This window comes from Paroedura picta, chromosome 8, assembly GCF_049243985.1.
Source record: "Paroedura picta isolate Pp20150507F chromosome 8, Ppicta_v3.0, whole genome shotgun sequence".
NCBI lineage: Eukaryota > Metazoa > Chordata > Lepidosauria > Squamata > Gekkonidae > Paroedura > Paroedura picta.
The window spans coordinates 36,729,516-36,745,322 of record NC_135376.1 but is presented as its reverse complement, the minus strand read 5'-3'; the positions used below and the strand labels follow the sequence as shown (position 1 = coordinate 36,745,322).

The 15,807-nt window shown below is 41.6% G+C and overlaps 1 protein-coding gene across 2 annotated transcripts in view; it reads right to left on the bottom strand.

Annotated features, from left to right (window-relative positions):
• Positions 1-15,807, bottom strand: part of PAK2 (p21 (RAC1) activated kinase 2) — a 50,317-nt gene that overhangs the window by 16,429 nt on the left and 18,081 nt on the right. For both annotated transcript variants that reach the window (XM_077349093.1, XM_077349094.1), the window contains exons 2-4: positions 5,136-5,346; positions 879-979; positions 289-439 (exon numbers count right to left, since the gene is read on the bottom strand). In XM_077349093.1, the coding sequence (XP_077205208.1) occupies positions 289-439; positions 879-979; positions 5,136-5,322 (439 nt within the window). In that variant the 5' untranslated portion in view covers positions 5,323-5,346. The remainder of the gene's footprint in view (positions 1-288; positions 440-878; positions 980-5,135; positions 5,347-15,807) is intronic.

Sequence of the window (15,807 nt, the reverse complement as noted above, 5' to 3'; positions counted from 1 at the left end):
TTCCAAAGGGAGAGGTTCAAATTGAAATGTTAGCTATGAACGCTCTAGCCTTCTCTCGCAAAACAAGTTCAATGGGCTAAAACAAGCTCACTAACCAGCTCTCTCAACTCTTTTCCATCCATTTGGTTCATATCTATCATTAGATGTTTTTCCTGTTTTCCCCAAACACCTGACCTTGTAGGACATCATTTTACATGTTACATGTCTCATTTAGAGGGCAATTTTATCCCTGACCCAAAAGAGCCTGAATTTCCCCATGAAGCTGCCCCAAGTATACTCAAGACACACCTGTAGCAGACAAGCTCAGATACTTCTGTTTTGCTGTGTCTTTAGAGTCATAGAACTTCAACACATCTAATACAGCCTGAGGGTTCTTCTTTTGTTCTAACTTGGTGATATTTGAGGTTTGTAGCAGCCGAGCCCACTGCTCTGGCATTCCCTGAGAACAGAAGACAAAATTAACAATATTTTACAACTGAATTTGTGATTGTATATAATCACAGGTTAAGAGTCCAGTCACTGGCTCAAACTCTAATATATGACACAAAAAAGGTCAAAACAATCAGTTTCCTCTTAATGCACACTATCACTACAATGAGAAAAACAACACTGGACATCTTCTACCTCCAGCTCATTTGGGCTTCGTTACAGTGACTATTTTAACTTTCAATGTAATCAGCTGCAAATAGGGATTTCATTTTTCTACAAATATCCTGTAGAACTAATAGAAGAAATTATTTTTCAATAAGTTTTACAGTGGTGAAAAATGAACAACATTTATGAACACCTGCAACAAGACAGAGAAGAAGGCCTTAAACTTTATTCCTTATATCAGCAGTATGCCAAGCATGCTCCAGAGCCAAGTGTGCTAGACTTACAGTGAATTCTCCAGTAACAGCATCAAAGCCAACATGAATGGTATGTTCAAAGTCTGATGGGGGAGAAATTTCAGGTCTTTCTTTTTCCTTTTTCCTACTCCCTACAGGAATGACAAAATATTTCACAACATATTCAGCACAATGTAACATACATAGTCCCTCTTTAATGGAGTAAAGCTATCTAGTAACATATAAAAGCAAATATCATTTATACCAAGCTGTTAGCTGCACAGATGTCTCATTCTACTACTATATATAACAAAAACAAGAGCAGAAAAAAAATGTCATGCATAACTATCATTATACAGAAATCAATTACGATGGATCAACATATACAAACCACAGTAATCAATGACAAAGTACATGTATTACAAGTTCCCCAGGTCAAAAAATTAATTTTAATATCTTCATCACATGGTGGGGTGGTTACTGAATGGCCATCATTCATCCACAAACTGAGAAATCAGCAATTTGCCTAATGATCTCATGTAAAATTACAGAAAACAGCTGGGATCATGCATTCTGAGGAGGCAAACAATGCATTATCCTGACTATGCCTTCTTATCTTCTATGTAACTCCAGTCTCTTTTGTTTAGGGCCCTTTTTCTTATATAGGCCTGCTCTTTCCCCATTATTCTACTCAACCTGAGCATCGCATGTCAACTAAGTTACAAGGAAATAATGCAGCAGACCTGATACCCTCTATGAGTACATTAATAAAGTCCAAATATTTTTGGTAACTTTTACATTCAATCCTACAGGTAAAGATACAAATTCCTGGCTCCTAGTCATGAAAAATAAAGCTAATGCGGAAGATTATCTGAGCACCCCTGGAATCCTGATGATAAATTTTTAAAGAGATTTTTTAAAGTCTGGCTAAAGAGAACACATAATACTAGTTCACACTAGGGAATTATCCAGGTTCTATGACAGCCCCGCTAGACATCTCAGTTTTCCTGAAAAGAGCAGGTGCATGCGTGCTTCCTCATAATAAGTGGATTAATATGTCTGAGTACACAAAGAGTCTGTGTGTGTGCATTTGAAGGCGGAGGTTGAATTCTCTTCCTGATGGCAGCAGCCCTGCACAATTCATAGTTGATACTCCAGAGCTTCCTCAACCTTAAAGGATGGATCACTGCTAGTTATTAAGAAAGTGGTGTATTCTTGATGGTATTCTCAATTATATTACATTTTAAGTGCACTAAGTTGCTCAAGTACATTTCTCCCCCCCCCCCCCATAAAATACAGAAATACCCAATGCAGGCTCAGGTGAGCCCAAAGATATGGCCATACAGTTGTCATCTGTAGCAGCAACTGTATGAACCTTAATTAAGAAGCCCTGTGATTCTGAACCTCAGTCTACACTCATACAACAGTTTAAGTTGGAGTTTCTTTTTGAAGTCTCTGCCTCTGTTTTTAATTACCACTCCCATGTGTTCAGAGTAAGACAGAAAACTATGTAGACTGAGTTACACTGCAATTCTTAGAGAGAAGGCACACCACTCCAAAAACATTATCAGTATCTTAGATATCTTAGAACATGTATAACCCGGCTGCAAAAAAGGACATTAATCAAGAACACTAATCCAACAAGCCGCTTTTTAAAACTCCTCTGGGGTATCCTGAATGTTACACTCAGGAAAATGCAACAATGAGAAAAATGAACAACCTTCTGCTGAATTGCATGCTAGATATACATGCATTCTTCAACAAGCAAAATCCTTAAGATTTTCAAGACTTTGGTTTGCTTTACAAATTTATAAATTCGTCTTTAAATCTGACATAAGAGTACCTAGACTTAGAAGGCAGCAGTTTTTCTAACCTTTATATGCTATGTGTAAATATTTAGCTATATCTGCCTTCACTACTTGTATTTCAACACAGAAAAAGTGACCATTTGAAACTAGTTTCTACATGTCAGTTCACATAAAAACAGTGTTTTGGGAGTCGGTATATTTGAAAGCTGTACTTTTCTGCTAAATCTAAGCTTACAATTAGGCGGGCAGCTAAAGATGATGATGATATATATAAAGAAAGGAAAGAGGTAAATATTTCCCTTTTTCTCAGTCATTTTCTCCAAAACATTTAGCTAATTTTCCTAAATCCCTCTCATATTATCCAAGCCTCAAAACACCCAGACTCTTCAAACAACACCGGCTAGTATCACAATTACACTAAGTAAATTTAGAAACAGTTAGCAATACAAAAGCTTGTATTTCTGCTATGGAGCCATGACTCTGTTTCTTATGGAGGGTCCCTCACAGATCACTGACACCACCTGGTTTTCATGAACAACATGCTAGATTCAATATCTAGCATCTTCAGTAATGGGATCTTTGATAGCAGAGCTGATAAGTTGCTGCTAGTTAAATACTGAAATAGTCTTAATCCGTATAAAGTTCTTTTATATGTTCAAATCAATATTTATTTACGGTCACTCAGACCAAAATTACCTTTATATCTTAAATATTATTTTAACAATCATGGCAGAATGTATTCAGGTGAGACAGACCTGTTGTGTTCAGCTGCCCCTTAATTCTGCAGGAAGTACATGAAGCTGCAGATTCAAGACCCACTGTTACAAAGGGTACAAATTATCCTCTTTCAGGGGCAGAGGGAAAACCAGTACCCAGGGTGCTACTTCCAGAAGAGAGCTTCAAAGAAAAGCAAATTTATGTCCCCAGCCTTTTGGGCTCAGGAAAATAATGTGGGGTAGAGGCAGGAGACCTTCTGTCACTCCTCCCTCAGGGGAGGGTGATGGATGGATAAATCCCAAAGCCAATCAGGCTTCTAGGAACTCTAAAAATGCCTTTCTTATCAGCTGCTCTGTGACTGCTGGGAAAGATAATTGGGTCTGGGGGACACAGATTAAACTAGTCAAAAATGTAACATGTAGTTTGGCCTTGTATTACAGGGTTCCACATGAAAGGATGTTCACTGGCTGTCTAGGTTGATCCTCCATTTATTTATTCAAAACATTTCTATACCATCTTTCCACTGAATTTCAAGTCACCAAGGCAGTGAATATTAAAACAAAGCATTCAAATATTTGAGACATTAAAATACTTAAAACAATACTTAAAACAAAGCCCTTTATTGAATTATCACTTATCTAGCTTTAGATGGTGGGGCGCACTCGAACCAGAGATCCAAAGATGGCTGGAATGATCAGGTAGGTTCATATGGCAGCCTTTGAGGTTTGCTTTACAAGTTAATAATAGCACCTTGAATTGGGCCCAGAAACAAACTGGAGCCAGCGAAGATAGCACATGCCAGGAGTAATATGGCCCCTACAACCTGTTCCATTCAGCATTCTAGCTGCAGCATTCTATACCAACTTTAACTTCTGAATAGTCTTCAAGGGCAGTCTTATGTAGAACACTGTACTGTAAACTTAAAATGTTGTTAGCCATCCCAGAAAACAAGTGAAGGGTGGGATATAAATGAAATAATACATAAAATATACTGCAGTAATCTAATCTAGATGTTTCCAGGGCATGTACTACAGTGGCAAGATCTTTCCTGCCCAGTAAAGGACACAGCTGGCTCAGCAGCTGTAGATGAAAAGGGACCCTAGCCACCACTAATCAACAGGGGACCCAGCTCCAGCAACACCCCCAAGCTAGGAACCTGCTTCTTTGGAGAGTGCATGAGATATGCCCAGTCCCAGACCATAGTAGCATCTCACAGTAGCATCCCAATTTTCTTGAGATTTAAGTTTCCTTTTGTTAGCTCTCATCCATCCCAAAATTGCCTCCAGGCAGTTCATGGTTTTCATTGTCTCTCTGGGATTTGCTGGAATTGCTGTATAGTGGTGACAACTCAGCCTAAATTTCTGGATGACCTCCCCCTCACAGAAGGCAGGCAGTACTTAGCTCCCCTGGGTTTATGCAGCCATGCATATTCAGCAGAGATACTTTGGGCTCCGGTGCCACATTCCTGAAACAGACAACTAAAAAGTGACACCTACCGAAGCGTTTCAGCTGCATCCGCCCACCTGAGGGAACCATGGCTGAGCTGGCTGTTACTTCTCTCTTTCTATCTCTCTCTGTTATGAGGAAAGTCTACAAAGAGAGAAGTGGCCAACCCACTACTGTGTTTACCAACAGGAAGTCACATTCCCAGACTTCAGCGTTGAATTTAATGCAAGAAAAAAGATGCACCCATCATTAGCACTGAGCAACTCCTCTTTCTGGCACCCCCCCCCCCCCAAAAAAAGAAAAACATGTCTTGAAGCCACAAAACACAGTATCTTACCTTTTTCAGTGCCAGAGAAAATAGAGATGATTTTGTTCCGAGGTTTTTTCTCTTCTGGCACAGAGGGCAGGGGTTTCAAGCTGTGATTAGTACATGATGGGTCTTTGCCTCCCGAACTGAAAATAGTACTGCTCATCCGAACAGGTGGTGCTGGGGGCTTGTCTTCAAGTTCTCCATTGTCAGACATGATACTTAATTGTGAGACAACACCCTGAAATTGAACAATAACACATTTAGTCCGTACAAATACCTGAATAATAAAACCATTCTACATCTTGTTTACTTTCAATTTCTCTCTCATACCTCTAATGTTCTTCGTGGAGAAACAGACCTGCAAGGACATGACTAGCACACAGGATAAAGAGACCAGACTTCAACCACATATACTCTCTTTCCCAGAGTTCTGTATATATAATCTTTCTACTATTCTACAAGAAATCATTGGATGGAGCCTTGCAAGAGTCCTGTGAAGAAAATGGAACTGGAGACTGAAATATGCCTAGTAATTCAATGCCTTGGTTTACATGCTAACATTGTTTACTGGAGGACTAGAATTTGATCTACAGCCATGAGGCTTACAAACCCCTGCTGCCAGAGCATCATTTTAACAAATCTGCACAGCCAATCAAACTTCCATTGGCCAGTCAGAAGCTCTGCTGGGCAAAAGCCCTACCTGGCCCCACCACTTTCTAAAAGCACAGGGTGGGCTCCAGAAAGTGTTTGTGGGTGCCAGGATGCCCAAAGTCACCACACTGGGGCCATGAATAAGACAAAGGTACATTTATTTGAAACAATGTTCAAAAAGCTATAAGCAACTTTCAACTGACACAGGTGGTATCTCTACCTTCTGAAAGATTAATAGCATCCCATTATTTTTACCTCAATGGACCAGAAAGCTTGAAACAACAATATCTGTTTCTTAACTTGTTTCCTGATTTGGTGCCCATAGTCTAGTTCTTACATATGAAGGAGTCTGAAATAGCATTTATGAGTTACACTAGAATTCTAATAATCTAATATTGCAGACTGCTAGAAGGTTTATGATTGTTTTCTTAAACTGTTTAAATTTCCCATCCAAAAATCTGAAAAATTGGTTGGTGGTGGGGTTTCTTAGCCTTCTCCTAAGCAATCACCTTAACAACTTTCTTTCCCTACTTTAATGGAATACTTTCCCCCCTCATAATTAACACCTAGCCCAATCTCTCCCCAACCTGTACTGAAACGAGATTAAAAGTTATTTGTTAGGGTTACTGAAATACTGTTTAGAAGGCTTTAGCTGTTTAGAAGTAATTTTAGCTAACTACAATCATGCTACAATGCTACAATAACTACAATAACTAATAGTTCAGGTAATTAGCTGGTTTATTGGGTTAAGAACAGAAATCACATGCTTTAGGCTAAAAGTGCCAGCAAACGCTGGCAGGGGCTCATGGGAATTGTAGTCCATAGACATCTGGAGGACCACAGGTTGACTACTCCTGCTCTACACTATTTAATTATGTGAGAGACTTTGCAATTTTTTTCCTAAAGAAGAAGGCCTTGGTATCTATGTATTGATTGTTGGTCCTCCGGGTAACTGGAGGTCAGATGTATGAAACCGGATGGACTAGAAGCACAACTGGTCTGATCCAGAAGGGCTATTCTTACATATACAAGTTAAAATTTTGATACTTCCTTCTCTAGTGCAGGAAAGCACTTTTCTTTTTTAACTGCCTGCATTCACATTTTAAATTACTGCCCACTACCAGACAGTCTGTCTAAGTTTCATCTTTTTTTAACTATAGAGAACTCTGCCCTTTTTCTTAACATCTGACAAAAGTGATCCCTTGCTTTATTGAAGTACTATTCAAAAGGTCCTTTATTAAGCTTGCTTGTGGTGTAAGAGGAAATCCTCTTATGTAGTCTACAGTTTTCTTAAAAACAGGAAGTGAATTACAGAAAGCCATTTCAAAACACAGAGTTAAAATTCTGTACAAAAAAGCACTAATACATAAAAATACAATGTATCTTCTTTTTGCGTCATGGCAATAGAATATCTGATTGACTAAGTACAGTTTGACATCCAACACACTCCTTAGACCAGGCAACACAAATGTGCTGAAACAAAAGTTAGTTGAACTAACTACACTAACCAGAACAATATTTCCCTGATGTCAGAGAACTGCAAGGCTAAACCAGAGATTGTCTTAACAGAGAGAAGAAAGGTCAGGTAAAATCAGGGTCTGAAATTTCTGAGGTAAAACCAGTTCCAGTGCTCTACCACTGAGCCACATCCACCCCTAACAGCAATTCATCAACATGCTACACATACTGTAGGGGGGAGGGATAAGTAGGTCAGCCATAAAAAGGTATATGCCCTTTTCCAATCATATACAATACAGTAATTTTACAGTTTCAGACATTTATTGTAGTACATACTTTTGTAGTCGATACTCCACTTTGTTAAGATGTAGTAATAATATTTTCAGTTGACTGATGTTTCTCTCACATACACAATCACAAAAAAAAAAGCTGGAGAAAGTGTGAATGATCAGATGTGCTGGTCTTATAGTTTTGACACCACTATATTAGAAGGACAACCTTTCTTTTCTGTTTTTTCAGGTTAGAAACCATTTTTATTGCCAGCAATTTCTCCCAGGCTGTTGGGACAGATGGGAGTTGCATTTGGTGGTGGTGGGGAGACAGTACAACTATTGATGACATACTGAAAATGATCCTTTTGTTCTGAGATATGGAGGACATCTTGATGGGATAATATGATAATATGATAATGATAATAATGATGCAAGCTTATTATGAGCTCTTTCAATAGGTGAGGCCTGTTTCTATACTAGTAACTACAATCCTGAACCACAATTTAATCCTGGTTAGGAATCCAAGTTAATAAGTCAGTAACAATCCCTCAGATAAATTATTTATACATAGTGACTAATTATGGCTAGCTGATGACTAAATTAAGGGAATCTGGGTTGAATGGGTATAAGAGAGGAAGTAGAAGGAATTATGCCTACTGTCACAACATGGAGAAGTCATCCCTGGAACCAACAAAGATGAATCAACATCTCAGAAAAGAAAGTGGGACTGCCTATACACAAGCAGGCGGTGCATGCAGAGCATCCAAAGAAAAACACAAACAGAAGATCAAGGCAGGCCCCCACGTGGTGAGGGTATGCAAAGAATCCCAGAAAACATACACAAAGGTAGGTGCTGGTGTTCATCCTAAATAGGAAGGCTAAGGTTTGTCATACTAGCCCCTAGAACAGGGGTGGTATGCTGCCCTAGCCGGGCACATGCAGGGTTAGTGCAAGGGCAAGCACGGTTACAGAGTCAAGCAAGTTCAAAGCGCATACCAGAGAGTAGTCAAAAGTCCAGTCCAGGTCTTAGCAGGAATTGTTAATGGACAAAGTCCAAAGGAGAACCAAAAGAGTTGTCATTTATCTTTACCGAAGTCAAGCCAGGAATCTGTGGAGCATTCAATCAAAGCATAGTCTAGTCGGGTCAAGCCGGGAATCAGTCAAACAGTTTCGCCAGCATCGGTGAGCAGGAAACCAGTCCAGGCAACAGGTGGACATGTGCACAAGATTGCACCCACACTGAGAAGCACTTCTGCTGTGCTTAAGAACAAGCTGAGCTGTCACACCAAGTGGCTGCACCTGGCACTCAGCCTTCCTCCGATGAATGAGCCCCACCTGAGCCCAACCTAGCCTGTTGCTTTAGTCTAAGCCGAGCACTTTGCCTGCACTTTGCCTGCCTGTTGCCAACGTTGTCCTCCTGCGTTCTGGAGATGAGTCTGGGCTGTTCAGGGGTGTTGCTGCAGGCTGAGGTAATGCTGGTGCATGGTGCTTGTCTGGCTGGGACCTGGTTGTGGCTCCCTATCGGGACTTGCCTCTCTAAGTAGCACCCTGCTGCTTTGCTCCAGCTCCTCCACTTCTTCCTCCGAGGGAGCTGGCAGAATGAGCTCAGGCAGTGGTGCAGAGGCATCCTCTGGAGACGGGGCCATGACAGGTGGCCAAACTGCAGATCTCCAGATGTCCATGGAGTACAATTCCCATGAGCATGTTGCTGGCAAGGGTTTGTGGGAACTGTAGGCCATGGACACCCAGAGAGCCACAGTTTGCCCACTCCTGCCCTAGGACAATATGCTTGATGTGATCTGTGTATGTGACAAACTGGAAAGCAAGTTATAGGTCTATCTGGAGGAAGGAAAAAACTCAGAGGTGGGATTTCAGAAGTCTCCCAGGAACCAAAACAATAACCTCTATTTCTACCATGGATGTAAATGTATCTTTAGAAACCCTGGATTACAAGATGGGAAGCTGCTAGGGTGGAGCATGCTTTTAGTGGTTGCTAAATTAGTTTTCTGAGCGTGACAAGGCAGGAGAGATTGGCAGTATGTGTAATTAGTAACTTTTGCCAAAGGTCCTACTGTCCCAAGGATATGCATCCCAACCTTGGGTGAGGAGAGAAAGCAAGCAGTTCATCAGCCCTTAGCCATCTCACTAATCTAATCTAAAAAGTTCCAGCAAGCCTTGGAAACCTGGTAACTGGCTAGGGTCCATGATGGCTGTTTGAGAGCAGGCTGTGCTTTTAGCATACAGATGAATTTGTCATCTATTCTAAAGTCCATTTCTGCCAAACAGTGCATTGCAAGGTAATCTTGGAGGTTTTGTGGAAGGGCATTTATGTTTTGGCTATCCAAAAACTGCCCTTTAAGAGTAAGGAGGAGTATGGCTACTAACAGCACATCTAGTTATTGCCATTCCTTCTCCTTAAGGTACATAGGACAGGGACAGAAGGAGGATAGCTGGTTCGCTTGGCCCTTACAAAAGGATTAAGTTTATCTTCTGAATGAAGGAATCATGCTTATGATCACTGAGTCTTTTTGGAATGAGCATAACTCATGCCTTACAGAAATGGCAGAAAGTACTGAGACTCTTCTTGCTAATTTGGTGGAAGGCTGCCTTGAACAGATACTGACTTGAGTGGTTCAAACTAAACCTAATGTAATGCCTAAAGGACTTCATGTAGGTCCCAAGAAGGCAAATGCTGTCACAAGGGGGGGGGGGGTTGTTTAGGAGAGCCTTCCCCTAAGGAACCGTTTAATAAAAACAAGGGATGAAAGAGTCCACTTTTTGTCTGTGTTGAGGACCAAAGATAGAGCTTCCATTTGTCTGAGAGCATTCAGGCAAAGCCCCTGGGAGAGACCTTTATGGAAGTATCAGAGTACTTCTAAAACTCTAGCTCATGAGCAGTTAATTTTCTGCCTGCAGCACCACCTGCTGAAAGCTTTCTATGTTGCTTTACAGATCCTGATAGCTGAAAGTTTTCTGAGCTATTATTAATTAAATTTATTTCCTGCCTTTCTCTGAAGACTCTGGTCTATGACCTCAGGAGGTTTATTCCAGGGACTACTTTTCTACCCTCCAGGTGGCAAGTTGGAGCCAGGCTGGGTCATGATGTAGAAGAGACCTCTGAAGGAGAAATGTCATGAGCTGGATGGATGATCTAAGGAGGCCTGGTTTAAACTGTGACAAAGTCTAAGAACCATGGTCATATTTGGTCAGTATGGTATAATGAAATTACTTCTGCCCCCTCCCTGCAAACCATATTTAATAGGCTTATTATCAGAGGTGACAAATAGAAGAGTCATATATGGAAAAAGAATTAGGAATAGTTTTAAAATGAAATACCTAAACAACATTAGTGCTTAGCTGTATCTATTAAAATGCTTTGCCTTAGATGCTTTTAAAGCAAAAGGAGCATCAAAGACAGTGTTTGATGAACAGCTCATAATGCAGATTGTAGATTGCTGAGTTCTTAGTCTATGACAAGCTATGATGTAACCGGGCCCGAGATGGCAGAACCAAGAAGGGTAATTATAAATAAGCCTGGCAGAGATTTCCTGTGGCCAGGTTCTGTCCCCCAAGCACCTGCCATCCATCATGTCTGAAGTCAGATCTAGCACGAGAGCTCCTGAAGCTGGCTTCCCGGACTCTACCTCCTCATATAACGGCTCGGCCAGTGATGTTGTGTTGTGATGGCCAGCTTACTCCTGCTTCCCTTCTGGAGATCAATGCACAAATGATAGGCCTCAGTAGAGAAGACTGATAGATGGTGCCTGGGGACATGTAGCTCTTTTGTTCCTTTCTCGGTCTTGAGAAGGAACACCTTCCCCCTACATTGGTGGTATAATCCCCTAGGCTCCTCTATCTTTTGTATCATAGAGGAGACTGAGAGGTTTGTGTTGTTCCTGGTGGAATAGAGGGGAGGTACCCCCTGACACTGGCTGGAAAAACCAGACCTACCCATACAGTTGCCCAACACCCTGTGAAAGGTGCAGCCCTTGAACATGCAGGAAGGTTCTTGGGCTGAGGCATGGGGACAGCCATCCCAGTTGCTTCCTGTCCTGGAAGTGATGTGAAAATCTGGGTGGGTTGGCAGGGTGAAAAACCTGTGTGCCAATGGACTGGATGAGTGAAGGTGCAGTTGCCTCTGCAATCACAGGCTTGATGGCAGTAGGCATCGTGATCGCCTGGACAGAGTCTGCACAAACCCCCATCTACAGGAACCTCCATGCTTGGGGGGGGGGGGAGTGGGCCATGCCATTATGCCAGATGCTAACTTACAAGGTATCTTCTACCAAAGCCAGTCTTGGTTTGTACAAGGGCTCTGCCCTACAGAGACCAGAGCAGTCTCACCATTGGAGCACACTGTCCCCTTGTGACACCCCCAGCACTCTCCAGCATCCTCATCGGAGTCCCAGCAGGTGACAGAGGAACCTACCCCAAGACCTCAGGTGGCTCACTCTGCAGATGTTGATTGCATGCCTGCGTACTCCACCTTCTGAGTCCCCATCCTCTGACAGGAGTCAGCCACTTTCTTGAGATCCTTGTTGTTTGTCTGAGGCCTCAGCCCAAGACCCTCAAGGCAGGCTCTCAGCTGACTGCTGAAGTCCCTCTTCATCATCTTTGGGAGTATTATACTGAATCTGTGTGTGGATGCAATTCCCAGTCATTATCTTTTGACTAACAGCCTGGGACTTAGATGATCCTGGGTTGTCCCAGCTGTAAGGCAGGGATGGCTACAAGCCATTTCAGCAGCTAGTTTCGCTCCCCTTCATTTGAAAGGTGAGAAGCAAAATGGAGTTTATGTGGCTGGCAGCTGTTTAAACATAACAACTGGCAGGCAGAACTGTCCAACTGCCTGGCTAAAATGGCTGGCAGGCTTTTAGCTTCCCCTCACCTGGAACAGGGGAGTGAAATACACAGGTGATCGGTACAGAAGACATATAGGCCAGAATAAAAGCCAGGAAAATTTGGCTCTTATCTGGGTCGGCTATACTGTAGCCAAAACAGATCTGTGTAATGTGTGCCCTCTTACAGAAAAGAGGATGGGTGCTCCTAATTATTAATTCGGAGTCAAAAAATGCTTCAAATTAACTGGCACCTACAGCTGCATTGGCAGCATTTCCTAGGTGAGAAAGCACATTAGGGAACATTCAACTAATGGTGGTTCTTCCAGCACTCATTTAGAAAATTTGTATTTGTCTCTAAAACCAAAGATGTTAATATTAACATGTCCTACGTGCCAGATGTGCCAACAAAATATGCTTGGTTATATATTATTATACTATGACTAACTTGGAACAGGAGGGGGACCCTAAAATGAAGCAAAAGTATTTTACTGAAGAAATCTTATAATACTAGGTTCCATAAGTACATAAACAGAGGTTCTGCAACAGAGAACATACAGTTTGACTTTTCTCCATTATGGGAAAGGATTCAGAGATGCACATAATTCATCCAACAAATACCAGAAAGTGAAGACACACACTTGAATTAATCCCCAAAAAGCTAAATTCTATTCACCATGGACTATCTGATCACTTGTATTTTAATATATCGAAACACTAAACTCCTTTGTGCCTATTAATTTTTTTTAACGTTTCAGTAGTAGTACACATTATTATTATTTATTTATCATATGGCAGAGTAACACACAGGAAGCATATAATAATCATATGCAATGAAGTAGATACCGCAGTTATGCAGACAGATTGGACAATCCCCCTAAAAACTAACATCTAAATTACTACTAGTTTTTTTTTTAGACAATACTTGAATTTGTCAACTGGAAGGGAGAAAAGTTTGGGAAAAGACTGCACTGATAGGTTAACTCTTCTCCCCAAGATCATACTATCCAATTTCATTCTCACTGTCTCTACTAGTTTCAACCACAATTAATCAGTATTAAAAGGAATGCCATATTTTCTACTGTTTTCAGCCTTTTCAGGACACCTGTTTGGTGCTAGACTGCCTTTTGGATCAACTGCTCCTTCTTGAGTTTTCCAGAAGATATTTCCATTTATCTTTCTTCCCAGAAGGGAACCTTACACTAATAGTACTTTAGATCTGCATATCTGCTCAACATTCTACACAGAAGGCTGACAAGACAAGGCCTCATGGCCTTGAAAACACACATGCTCCTTTTAAAACAATAAATCTGCTGAAGGTACCTAGAGATTCAAAAGCTTGCCAACTGCCTTGTATTAATTTTGTTTGTCCCAAGCAAACAGGTAGTCAAACTGCAGCCCTCCATATGTCCATGGACTACAATTCCCATGAGCCCCTGCCAGCAAACACTGGCAGGGGCTCATGGGAATTGTAGTCCATGGGACCGCAGTTTGACTACCCCTGCAATAAAAGGTTTGACTTTTTGCTTTTATTCTACCAAATATTTAAAAGGGAATCTTGAGCAAGCCTTTACCAAGTGCCTCTAATTCAGTATTTCCCACTATGAAACAAGTCTACCAGTTATACATTTGGCAGAAAAATTAACATGATTTTCCTACGGACATTTATCTCCATTTTATGTCCTTCAGAATGGGGCATTCATCTTTATACATTCCAGCTGTGTTCAGATGCCAGAACAAAAAGCAATGAGACTCCAATCATATGCAGCTTGTTGCTGTGCTTGTGCATGCTCCTTGTTCCTCCCACCTCCCTTTGTGAACAAAGCCTAATCCAAAACTTGTCTCAATAAACTCTAATTCACATGAAAACGGAATACAGGCACCTTGGCAAATTATCAGTGTTCATTTTAAACAAATCATGATTCTGAACCTTGGTTTTAATGCAGAATTTTAAACCACTATCTGAATGTAGCCTTCACCAATACAAGAAATACCTTCAAATCTCTACCAAAGACTTTCTTGCTCATGCTTGAAAAGACACTATATTTAGAACACTAAAGATAAATATGAGCTAGTTACAATGGCTCCAGACACTAGATAATTAGTACTTAACCTGTATACAGTAACATGACTGATGTTTTAATATGACTGCTTCGAACTGGGAAAAGCATTACCTATAACTAAAACAGGCCAAGGGGTGGTTTTGGACTGCACTGACTTCACGCACTGACTTCACAGCTGCCCCAAAATTCAGCACATTTTCTCAAGTGAAGTGGGTTGTTTTTTATCCTTCCCAATTTGGTGACAAGCCTAGTTATGGGAATGAAAAAGCCTCATTCACCCTAGCAGATGACCTGTGGCCAGAGATGGACAAAGGTTCTCCTAGATCTCTCCGCAGCTTTCAGCATCCCTGATCATAATATTGAACCACCTTTCTGGGTGTCATTTCACGGTGGGTTCCAGTCCTACCTAGAGTGTGTTTAAGAAGGTAGTGCTAATGGACTGTGGAGCCCTACAAAGAACCATCTTGTCCCTTATGCTTTTCAACATCTACCTGAAAATCCAGGCAAGTTCATCCAGAGATCAATAGGTATGACACATCTCTATTTCATGCCTCTGGCCAATTTCAGGGAGGCTGTAGAAACACTGAACGAGTACCTGGAAGCTGTTCTGGAGTGGATGCAGGCTAATAAACTGAAGCTTAATCTTGCCAAAGCAGAACAACTACTGGTGAAGGGAAGGCCTGAACTGGGATTTAAAGCTTCAACTGTTTTGAATGGGACTGTACTCTCATTGAAAGAACCGGTCTGTCACTTGAGGGTGGACACAGGCCTTGTAATGGAAAAGTAGGTAGCAGCAGTTGCTAGGAGTGCTTTTTACAAGTTCTTACAATTGGCTGTGGCAGAAAAGCAGAAAAGATGTGGCTACTGAAGTGCAAGCTCTGGCATTATACAGGTTAAATTACTAGATTGTGCTCTATATAGGGTTGCTCCTCAGAAGCATTTGGAAACTTCAGCTGGCACAGATCAGTGCAGCTAGGTTGTTAACCAGAGGGACTGTATCACTCCAGTCTTGGGCCATCTATACTGGTTTAGATTCTGCTCCTGGACTCAATTCAAAGGCTTGTGTTGACCTTAATATCCTATATGACTTGTGATCAGCATACTTGAAGCATACCTATTCCATTGAGAACCTACCCAACAACTTCCAAGGTTCTGCTTTCTGTGATTAGGCAAGTAGCAACATGGGAGAAGGCGTTCACAGTTATAGCACCAAGACTCTATGTCAGGGGTAGTCAAACTGCGGCCCTCCAGATGTCCATGGACTACAATTCCCAGGAGCCCTTGCCAGCATTCGCCAGCGAATGCTGGCAAGGGCTCCTGGGAATTGTAGTCCATGGACATCTGGAGGGCCGCAGTTTGACTACCCCTGCTCTATGTCATGCCCCTGCCTCTGTTGCCCCTTGAGCAAGAACAGCTC